This window comes from Salvia splendens, chromosome 12, assembly GCF_004379255.2.
Source record: "Salvia splendens isolate huo1 chromosome 12, SspV2, whole genome shotgun sequence".
NCBI lineage: Eukaryota > Viridiplantae > Streptophyta > Magnoliopsida > Lamiales > Lamiaceae > Salvia > Salvia splendens.
In genome coordinates this window covers 26,639,848-26,650,938 of record NC_056043.1, presented here as the reverse complement: position 1 = coordinate 26,650,938, position 11,091 = coordinate 26,639,848, and the positions used below count along the sequence as shown (strand labels likewise).

The window sequence follows — 11,091 nt, the reverse complement described above, 5'->3', positions numbered from 1 at the left end:
TAGCAAACATATTAAATATATTTACTACTATTTATTTAAAAATGTTGTTTTCTCTCTCTGAGTAGAACTAAAATATGATGTTGATAACCTCGGATAATACCTGGTTGAATAGGCTGGTTTGATTAAAGCCGAATGCATTTGACTAAAGAAGAGTATAAAAGAATAATATCAGACACTCGTTTTACTCTTTCGTTTGTCGGCATCTTGTTTTTGATGAAATGTGGGAATTATTAATATATAATATACTCTGATAATTAGTTTCATATAGGTTTCTATTATTCAGGGGAGTGATAACCCAGGAAGGCTCTTGCTATGCTTTCTCTACAATCGAAATATACAATTATGAAATTAATTCAAGAGAAGCTTCGTAGTTATGCCTGCTTACTAAATTCCAAGTTAAGCAATCACACACACAAATTAATCCAGTTATGTCTCTATATAGGTACCATGTTTACTTCATGTCAATGATTCAACACAGTTGGAGATATCATCTCATGGCTGATCAAAGCGCTGATGATGCCGGAAAGTGGAAGTTTCCTGTCTTTGTCTTCTTCCAAGACGCTAGGTTCGTTTGTTTGTTTGTTTGTTAGGGTTTTCATGATACATATATAGTATAGTATATCATGATTGAATTTGTCAAGTTTTTTTAGGAATGTGTTCAAGAGGGATGAGCTAGGGTTGGAGATAATGCGGATAGCGTTACCGGCTGCCCTTGCATTGGCAGCGGATCCCATAGCGTCTTTGATTGACACGGCCTTCATCGGGCACTTGGGTCCGGTGGAGATGGCAGCAGTGGGAGTTTCCATTGCCATTTTCAACCAAGCCTCCAAAGTCACCATATTCCCACTTGTGAGCATCACCACCTCATTCGTCGCTGAGGAGGACACCATCAACACTGAGCACCACCACCTCGACTTGGAGAAGGCGTCCGATACCACCAGCATTAATGCCATTGATGACAAAACCAGAAAGATCAAGGCTGATGAAGGTATGCATAATGCATGTGTATATAAGCAATCTTCTTTATATCTCTCTAGCCATATATATACTAATTGATTAATTTTTTGAGAAGAAGCTAGAACATGCGTGTCGAAGGTGGAGAGCAAGGAGAAGCGCCACATCTCTTCAGCATCGACAGCACTGGTTCTTGGATTAGTGCTGGGGATCATCCAGACCATATTCCTTGTATTCCTTGCAAAACCACTCTTGAGATTGATGGGCGTCAAGCTGGTGAGTTAGTTAGTTAGTCAGTATTGTCCTATTTTATGAACATATTTTTACCTACAAAGTTGTAAATGTTTAGGGATCTCCAATGCTGGAACCTGCAGAGAGATACCTGACCATAAGGTCACTTGGTGCCCCAGCAGTTCTCCTCTCTCTAGCCATGCAAGGCATCTTTCGCGGATTTAAAGATACTAAAACTCCTCTTTATGCTATTGGTATTCTACCTATATGTGTGTTTTGTATGTCTAATTTTGTTAATGAATATCATATATGTAATTCTTGCTCTTGTTTTGTCTCAACAGTTATAGGTGATCTAACAAACATAATCTTGGACCCCATCCTCATATTCGTGTGTCGTTGGGGTGTCGCTGGTGCTGCCATTGCTCATGTCCTTTCACAGTGAGTTCTATTTCACTCACTCTAGCTACATACATATACACACTATTTCCAAAACATGGTTTCTATTTAAACATGAAAACTTGTTTTTAATTTGGTCAGGTATTGACATATACAAAATTGAATTGATATGCAAAAAATAAGCCCATAAACGATCTAAAGACTACATTGCATTAGGACATGCAACTCTTCATTGATTCTTGCATTGATCTTGTCTTCCTTGCAACAGGTACTTGATCACTCTAATTCTGTTTACCAAGTTAGCAACACAGATTGTTATATTACCTCCAAGCCTCAAACATCTGCAGTTGAAAAAATTCCTCAAGAATGGCAAGAACTACTATATACTCTTCTATACTCCTTTTATGTAGAAACGCGTGTTTTAACAGCAGCTCGTTCCACTGCAGGTTCCTTCCTGCTAACAAGAGTGATAGCTGTGACTATCTGCGTGACTTTGGCTGCTTCGTTGGCTGCAAGGTTCGGCCCCACTCCCATGGCTGCATTCCAGATAAGCCTTCAGGTCTGGCTTACTTCTTCACTCCTTGCTGATGGCTTGGCAGTTGCTGGACAGGTCAGCTACAACACTAATCAATTTTTTTAAAAAAATAGTTGAAATTAACATACTAATATAATCAAACCACTAATTGATATCCAGGCAATCCTTGCTTGTGCATTTGCTGAGAAGGAGTATAAGAAAGCAACAGCTGCTGCAACTCGAGTGCTGCAGGTAACTTTTACGATTTAAATCTCAAACAAAGTAACAACACTTTGCGATCCGAATCATACAAATAAAATGAGTTTTGTTTGCAGATGGGATTTGTGCTTGGGATTGGCCTTGCTGTGCTGGTTGGAGTAGGGCTGCAGTTCGGATCAGGAATATTTTCCAAGGACAAAAATGTTATTCATATGATCGCTATAAGCATGCCGGTAACTCAAACCTAAACCTTACCAATTACCATAACCAAAATCAAAATTGTATTTTAGGTTAAGGGTTTATGAGTGATATATGTTGTATGAGTCCACCTCCAGTTTGTAGCAGCAACGCAGCCTATAAACTCGCTAGCATTCGTGTTTGATGGTGTCAATTTTGGAGCGTCTGACTTTGCATACTCAGCATACTCCATGGTAAGTAAGTGTAAGTTACACTACACCTAAGATGAAGATGAGCAACATTCTTTTTAATTTCATATTTGTATTTTATTAACTTTTCAGGTGCTAGTCTCCATAGTAAGCATTGGGTCATTGTTTCTACTCTCAAAAGCAAAGGGTTTCATTGGGATATGGTTGGCTTTAACTATCTACATGGGACTAAGAACATTTGCTGGCTTTTGGAGGTAAAAGGATCTCTACATTTTTAACCATAAATCTCATACCATTTTCTTTTTCTTGAATGATATCCCAAGTTTTCGATATGGATGCAGGATGGGAACGGGAACAGGACCTTGGGGCTTTCTCAAGGGTACATCGTCGTCCTAGAAAATATATGTGATCTTAGCATGTACTATACTAATAAACTTCCTCCACACATTTTGCTGTAATTTTTTAGTTTATCATTATTTTCTTTATTTCAAGATCCTCCTCCACTTATGTGTATCGTTTCCTCTCCAATTTGTCCACATAATTGTTGCAAAAAATCAGCATAAATGGTCTCCTAAAACAATAATGTTGTAACACTTCCCCACTAATTTTCAACCATAATTATGTTAAGAATTAAAAATGTTGTCATATGATGCTAAATTAATTGCTTGTAAGTTGTAGATACGTAAAATATTTGCTAATTTAATTTGAAATTAGTTGGTCAAAAAATATTTTTATATTTTTGGCACAGTCCAAATTTTATTGCCTAACATGACGATTTTTCGTTGGAAATTTTTTTGGCCCCTGAGCATAAAATAAAATGTCCAACTCCATCATCACTATACATGGAACGTATGGGAAAGAATATTGGACCACTATCCTTGCAGATGCCAAGACAAACAACTTAGTATTTTTTTTATTCTGAACAAAACTGGACTTCGTCCACATGAGAGAGAAAAGGAGATGGGATATCAATTTTCAACCCCACGCAAATAATAATTAATTATGGAACCCTACAAATCGCCATCAAGTCAAGTCCAAAGTTAGCTATCACCACCAACTGATCCCCACCACACCACTATCCCATTTTTCCAACACAACAAAATTAGTTCACAATACGTCCCTATCCTAAAATAATCCTATGCACCCAATCACCATCAACATATGCGGCATTCATTCCTACTTGTCGCAATACAATTATACATCACATTCTCTATTTTTGTAACAATATATAATATTCATGAATGGATAATATTCGCTTAAAGAATCATGGATACATGATACTCCGATTTAGCAAAATACAAAGGAACAGTTTGTCCAAACTAGGCTGGGTTTTCTTAGTACAGCTACAGCCCCCGATGACAAATGAAAACTCAGGTTGTAATAATCAATAAATGAGGTAAGGTATTTAATACATCTTTTTCAATGAAAAAAAAATAAATCTCAGTTTATTACCAATAAGAACTCGCGAAGCCCATCATTGCTGCTACTGCTGCTGCCGCCTTCGATATGCACTTCGTTTCCGCGAGCCAAAAGAAGAGCACAAAATTTTTATATACTTCCTACACTTTTTTCTTATCCAAGTAAGAATGAGTTCATGATCTGTTTCGCTAGACTACGAGCTGATCAAGTCGCATCTGATCAAGCCAAGCCCCTAAAACAGTGTGATCGGCCGAGTCGGTTTGAGGATTTGGTTTCAAACACTCACCGGATGGTGCAGCACCAGTGGCTGCAGCTTTGTCCATCATCTCAGGTGGTGATTCTTTGACAAGTGATTGCACCCACGACAAGTCCGGGTCTTCTCCATCAGCTCTGCGATCAAACGAGGACTGCCTCTTCACACCACAACCTTCATGTTCTGCGCTAACTGACCAGTCAACTTTCGCATTGACAGGTCCCCACTTAGACCATGCACTTGTAGGAGATCCTACAACAGGGGTATGGTTGGACCCAAGTTCCCGGGAGCTGAGGCTACGCATCTGCATCTGCTGCTGCCTCTCACGCTGAGCAAAAGCTGAGAGACGGGCACTCATGGGAGATCCTGGCTCTAAGCTTCTTGGTGACATCCTTGGAGATGACACACCAAAAGAAGCCTGCAACAGAGGTGGTTCAACATTTCTTGGAGAAAAAACATTAGTATTTATGGGTGATAAAATGTTTTGCTGTGGTTGGAACTGATTAAGATCAGCTGACTTATGTGAGGGAGAAAAAGCACCAAAAGTCGCTGCCTGATCAGAAAGTCTTGGAGATGAAGTGATCTCAGCAGAAAAAAGATCTTCAAGATTAGAAGGAGTCAATGTTCTCTGGGAGCGGCCAGAACCTAACATAGCAGAATTAGGGCGTGGCTGTGAAAAACAAGCCATGTCATTTAAAATGAGTTGCTGTGAATCATAATCCCGCAATGTGTTCAGATCCTCAGGTGGAATATCACGAGCATTAAGGGAAGATCTCAGGCGACTGGACTGCAGATTGCTACCAGGTAGACTGAGAGTGGGGACATTTGGTTGAGTCCAAGCTCCAGAAGATGAATGAGACATTACATTGGCTGTAGGGGACATGATTTGATTGAATGCAAAAGGAGACATCACTGACTGTGATGTTGGGGAGCCAGGCAAAAGGCTCAAGGCTGCAGCCATGTCCATGAAGCTTGCGGTAGAGGCCACAGATCTCGGAGAAGGCACACCAGATCCAGTAGAGACATACAGAGGACGAAGCTCTTCCTGGGTGTGCGCAAAAAAGCACACCTGTCTAGCACAGCTTGTGCCATCTTTGCACAACCTTGTCCGATACTGAGCAGGGTGCAACCAGCATTCAAACACACCATGAGCATACTCACACATATCTCCACGCCTGCATGCACCCTTTCGAAAATCAGGGCAAGGGACACAGCTGTAGTGGTACTTCCGCGGGTCTCTTCTGCGAGCATTTTCTCCAGGGTGAACAAAAGGGCATTCAGTCCAATCATGAGAATATGCCCTTGAACATGGCCTGATCTTGAATGAGAACATGCGAAATTCATCAGTTGAGTAGATACTATTTCTAATGTCCGGTAGAGATGGATCCACAGGATACTGTTTCTTCTCTGACACAGAATTAGCAGCAGGATCAACAAACTTAGGAGCTGTGGGAGAAGATACAGAATCAGACAGCGAACATGCAGACCTGCTTTCTGGTGATGATGACAGTACAGGGGAAGATGCATTTGAACCAGATATGGTGACCCATAAATTGCACTCACCAACAGAAGCATCAGAAATGGTGTTCATAAGCAAGTCTTCTAGAGCAGCTTTAGCTCCAGGAAGTTTGGGAGGAGCTACAATTACATCAACTGGACGCAAGCCACGGGCATCCTCAATATTGGGATCAGCGCCAGCAGATAACAGCAACTTTACAACATCAAGCGCATGGACAGAACCTCCAAAAGCCGCACAATGGAGAGCAGTCCACTTGTTGACACCACATGATTTATTCAAATAAACTTCCGGCAACGCAACTATTAGCTTAAGGACATCCACACTACCATAAGTAGCAGCTACCATCAGCGGTGTTCTTTCTTCCAGGTTGATTTGCTTTGAACCTTTATTGCGAACATACCAAAGTCCAGCCGCGTCGACCACAGACAAATTCACCTCTATCAATCTTCTGAAAGATTCTACATAATTGTTGGCTGCAAATTCAAGCAAACTGGAGAGAGAATCATCAGTTTCTACAAATAAGTTGTTTGAATCCTTCATGCTCGATTGGTTAATAGCTGCCCCTTGGGTTGTACAAGAATTATGATTTGATTGTTCAGGCCCACTGCACATACTACGATCAACTGCAATTCCACCAATATCATTAACCATATGAAGAAGTATAACATAAAGTATACCAAAAACCTAACAGAAAATCAGTCAAAATGAAATAAGGGTCGAAAAAAATCATTATGCGCAGCAAGCACTAAAGTTTAACAAAAATATTAAAAAGAATGCTTTTAGTCATACTAAAAATGCAAAACAATAAAATACACTACCAAAGCAAAGTAGACCATGGTAAAATTATCTTTTCAAAATTGAAGGGCAACCAATTTCATATCTATTTGCGTCCAGTTACAAGTCTGTAATACTTAAATTAGTCAGAGAGATAGAGCAATTAATTTGAACGCAAGTTGTGACATAAGATCCAGAGAGTTCTATATTTAACAAAAACTGAAAAAACAGGATCCTCGAGGGCAATCCCTAAGAAGTGTACATATTAAGCTAAACATCCAAATAACATCCACGAAGTAAATACTTATTAAATTAGTAGTCGGGAATAGAATCTACTTTTGCATTATATTCAAAAAACAAATTATTCCAGTGTGTTCACAAATTATACCTATACCCCGTGAAAAAACGAATCTTTATCCCAAAATAACATAGTATATATTCAACAGATACATACACCTGCATCCATAATTACCATCCACGTATACCAGAAGCGTTTGAAATTGTAAGCACGAAAAGATCGCAGAAATTGACTACAAATCACGCAGCAGTATACGCATAATGACCTAAAATACACAAATTTGGTGTGATTAAAAAGCAATCGCGAATCAAGTACATAATCTCATGAATTTCACTCCGAAAACAAACACATAACCTAATCAAAACAACAAATTATCACTCAACAGAAACGCAGATCAGTGGGGAGAATGAAGTCAACGACTACTGAGTCCAGTCGCACAACATTTTAAGAAAGAATCAACTCACCTAAGATCGCAAAAAAATCAGATCTGCAAATAGATCATGTCACTCGCTCATTAATCAATCTAACGATCGGAAAGAAACAATAAACAGAAACAAGTGAAAAAATGTGAAGCAGAAAAGGCGATCTTCATCGCGTAGATCAACTAGTTAAACAAAATCGAAGAATAGAGAGGAGGTTCTGTGAATGTATACATACAGATGAGTGTATATATGTATGAGTTGAGACGGAGAGGAGAAAAATCGAGAGAAAGCGAAATGAAAGGAAAGCTTGTTTTGTTGTGCGCGGTGTAGAGAGAGAGTGTGTTTTAGGTGTGTGTCTCTGTCTACTGGACAGAGAAAGAGGGTGGGAGCGGTTTTGAAATTGAAATGAAGATGAAATTCAAATTCAAATTCAAATTCAAATTCAAATGTCGTTACTTTGAAATACACGTGAAATTAGAGCATCTGCAACGGTTGACGGACGGCGTCCGTCCGTCCGTGCCAGCGGCACGGAAGACGTCATCCGCCGCTACGCTCTCGCCTTTGGTACGGCGCTGCTCGATGCATCGAGCACGTCCATGCCACCGAGCAGGTGACGTGTCGTGCGCTGATTGGGCAACGGCTATGTCGTTGCATTTGAATATTTTTATTTTTTTTTTCAAAAATTCGGTTTTTAATTATAAAAACCGATTAAAAATAAAAAAAAATCCCAATCCCAAAAAAATGGCCGTTTTTTGCCCCTTTTTCTGTATTTTTTTATTTTTTTATTTTTTATTTCTCCAAAATCATCTATAAATACACACATTCATAATCCATTTTCTACAATGAGATCATCTCTCATTCATATTTTGCATACAACTTATCTACACATTCATCTCTCACTCAAAACCTCAAATGGATTTCATCCATCTTATTACGGAAGCGGAGCGCGAAGAACAAGAATACTACGAACAACATCGTGTCGCTACATCTATCGTGACCGGGAGGGAGCCCACGAAAGGCTCGTTGCCGACTATTTTTCCGACCCGCCGTGATTTCCGGCAGATTACTTCAGGCGCCGTTTTCGCATGTCAAAGCGCATGTTTGTGCGTATTGTCAACACATTGTCCGCCCGTGTTGAATTCTTCCAAACAGGTCCAGATGCAGCCGGCCGGCAAAGTATCACACCGTTGCAGAAGTGTACGTGTGCCATCCGACAACTCGCTACTGGGCAAACAGCCGACCTCTTCGACGAGTATTTGCATGTCGGTGAGTCCACTAGAATCCTTTGTCTTAAAAATTTTTGCGAGGTGTTCGTACAGCTTTCGGTGATGAATTCCTTTGGGCACCCACCACCGATGATTGCCAACGGTTGCTTCGTCTTTACGAATCAGTCCATGGCTTTCCCGGAATGCTTGGCAGCATTGACTGCATGCATTGGAGGTGGAAGAATTGTCCAACTGCTTGGAGGGGGCAACACTTAAGCGGCGACAAAGGCGGCGACCCAACACTTATCCTTGAGGCGGTCACCGACTACCGCCTATGGATTTGACATGCATATTTCGTCGTTGCCGGATCCAACAACGACTTGAGCGTGCTCTATTCTTCACCCCCCTTCAATGATGTATTGAATGGTGTAGCACCGGCGATCGACTTCACCGTCAACGGAAATACATACCACATGGGTTACTATCTCGCCGATGGTATCAACCCAAGGTGGTCGACTTTCGTGAAGACGCTCAGCAACCCGCAAGACCCCAGACAGGTTCTTTTTGCGCAGCGTCAAGAGTCCGCGCGGAAAGACGTCGAAAGAGCCTTTCGGGTCCTTCAAGCCCGAGTCAACATTGTGAAGGCCCCGACTCGGTTGTGGTACTTGAACAATATCGCCGACATCATGTACACGTGTATTATCTTACACAACATGATTATAGCCGACAAAGGACCGAGGGCGGCTAGCTTCTACGACGAGGATGAAGCCGGAAGCTCAAGCGTGAGGTCTCCCCCACGCCGAGGTGTGCATACGACGGTGGGTGAGAGGATCGAAACAAGGCACACAATACGCGATACCCGAACCCACGTTGAGCTACAAGAAGACCTATCAAACACATGTGGGCGAAATTCGGCAACGCGTAGGTTTTTTTAATTTTACGAATTTAATTATGTAATTTTTAATTTTTAGGATTTTAATTATGTCTTTTTTATTTTATTTGTAATTTGTAATATTATTTCGGCTTTTTTAATGAATTTTAATATTATGGAAATGTTTTTATTTAAATTGAATTGTGTCCGTCCTTGCGGAAGAGCACATCTATGGGTATTGTGCTCTTGCCTAAGAGCAGGCAGAAAAAGTGGGGTCGGGCCACAACCGTACTCGCTGGCAAGAGCACGGTTGTGGATGCTCTTATGTGGATTTGGAATTTTGGAGTAAGTCATGACTCTTGAGAAGGCGGGATTTTTTGGGAGTAAGTTCGTGGGAACAAATTTTTTTAAACATTACTTAAGAATTTTTATTTGATACTGCTACCTCCATCCCAACTAAGTTGAGATATAACTTTTGGACATGGAGATTCAAAAATTGTATTAAAAAGCAATGTGGATCTCTTACTCCAACACTTCTACTCCATTCGTACTCCAACACTCACAACACTTACATGTTTATAACATTATTTTATTGTGTTGTGAGTGTTGGAGTAGGAATAGAGTAGGAGTGTTGGAGTAGGAGATCATTTTCGGTTGAAAAGTAGGAGAAATGAATAAAGTAAGAAAGATAAAGAGAGAGTAAAGTAGATAGTGAAATAAAGTAACAGTGATTGAATGTTTTATTTTTTGTTAAAAAAGGAAATGACTCAACTTAGTTGGGACATCCCAAAGAGGAATACGAATCAATTTAATTGGGAATGGGAGAGTATTATTTTAGCTATTTTTTCAACAGTTTGAACTTTTTTTAGGTGAAAATATCATTAAGCTCGTTAAGAACATTTCAGTCTATATACTACTCCATATCTACTTTTTTATATTGAAATGCTACTTATGGAATTGAGGGTGAAAATACCCAGAAATAATTTAAAATAGTGAAAAATAGTTCAAATAATACTAAATCAAACTCTACTAATCACATATGATATTTTATTTTTAGATGTTATGGCCTAAAAAAATACCTTGGTAAAGTTCGCGGACCAAAAAAAGATATTCCTTTAAATTATTATGGGCATGAAATTTAAGAAAATTATATTCATAGACTTTAATGGATAAAAGCAATTCAGATAATGAATAAAAATGAGAGATAAAAAAGGAGTAAAATATGAAAGAATAGTATATTATGTTTTGCAAAAATATAAAAAATCAGTCACTTAGAGTGTCCATTATAGGCGGACAGCCCCAATAGACCCGCCCCAATTTTTGTTCACAGCCCCAGTTTATTTGTCCGCGCCCACAAAAAACCTTGTCCGCAGCTATAAGGGGGACACTTCCAATAGCCTCAAATTTTTTATCCACTTATCATTTTATTTTTTTCGTCTATATTAAATCAATTAAAATTATCGGAAGGTAAATAATTAGGAAACGAGGTAATTGAGACCGAATATTCGTTGTATTGGAAACGGTAAAATTATACAACGAACATTTAAACACAATACACATAAAAAACCGCCACCGTCTACTTGGTGGCGGAATCGGATTCCTCCTCCTCTTCTCCGCCGCCTCCACCGCT

At 39.8% G+C, this 11,091-nt stretch overlaps 2 protein-coding genes across 4 annotated transcripts; one reads left to right on the top strand and one right to left on the bottom strand.

The window, feature by feature from the left end:
• The first annotated feature begins 372 nt into the window (after positions 1-372).
• Positions 373-3,141, top strand: LOC121758198 (protein DETOXIFICATION 43-like). The gene is made up of 12 exons (XM_042153619.1): positions 373-565; positions 651-988; positions 1,073-1,230; positions 1,304-1,439; positions 1,527-1,623; positions 1,850-1,950; positions 2,028-2,191; positions 2,276-2,347; positions 2,431-2,547; positions 2,650-2,745; positions 2,833-2,954; positions 3,042-3,141. Exons 1-12 carry the CDS (start codon positions 429-431, stop codon positions 3,094-3,096), a joined length of 1,593 nt encoding a protein of 530 aa, XP_042009553.1. The 5' UTR covers positions 373-428; the 3' UTR covers positions 3,097-3,141.
• A 791-nt stretch (positions 3,142-3,932) lies between these two features.
• LOC121758861 (zinc finger CCCH domain-containing protein 30-like) lies at positions 3,933-7,738 on the bottom strand. Of its 3 annotated transcripts, XM_042154276.1 has the most exons (3): positions 7,428-7,738; positions 6,710-7,228; positions 3,933-6,514 (listed from the first exon to the last, which is right to left on the bottom strand). In XM_042154276.1, the coding sequence occupies exon 3, from the start codon at positions 6,501-6,503 to the stop codon at positions 4,308-4,310; it is 2,196 nt and encodes a 731-aa protein (XP_042010210.1). In that variant the 5' UTR covers positions 6,504-6,514; positions 6,710-7,228; positions 7,428-7,738; the 3' UTR covers positions 3,933-4,307. The 3 variants fall into 3 exon arrangements, with proteins under 3 accessions (XP_042010210.1, XP_042010209.1, XP_042010211.1); XM_042154275.1 differs by lacking the exon at positions 6,710-7,228; XM_042154277.1 differs by lacking the exon at positions 6,710-7,228 and having other exon boundaries at positions 7,621-7,738.
• Positions 7,739-11,091: the final 3,353 nt, after the last annotated feature.

Coding starts and splice junctions, on each gene's coding strand:
- LOC121758198 (XM_042153619.1), top strand. CDS start 429: ATGTCTCTATATAGGTACCATGTTTACTTCATGTCAATGATTCAACAC. Junction 566..650: donor GTCTTCTTCCAAGACGCTAG/GTTCGTTTGTTT, acceptor AAGTTTTTTTAG/GAATGTGTTCAAGAGGGATG. Junction 2,955..3,041: donor ACATTTGCTGGCTTTTGGAG/GTAAAAGGATCT, acceptor ATATGGATGCAG/GATGGGAACGGGAACAGGAC.
- LOC121758861 (XM_042154276.1), bottom strand. CDS start 6,503: ATGTGCAGTGGGCCTGAACAATCAAATCATAATTCTTGTACAACCCAA.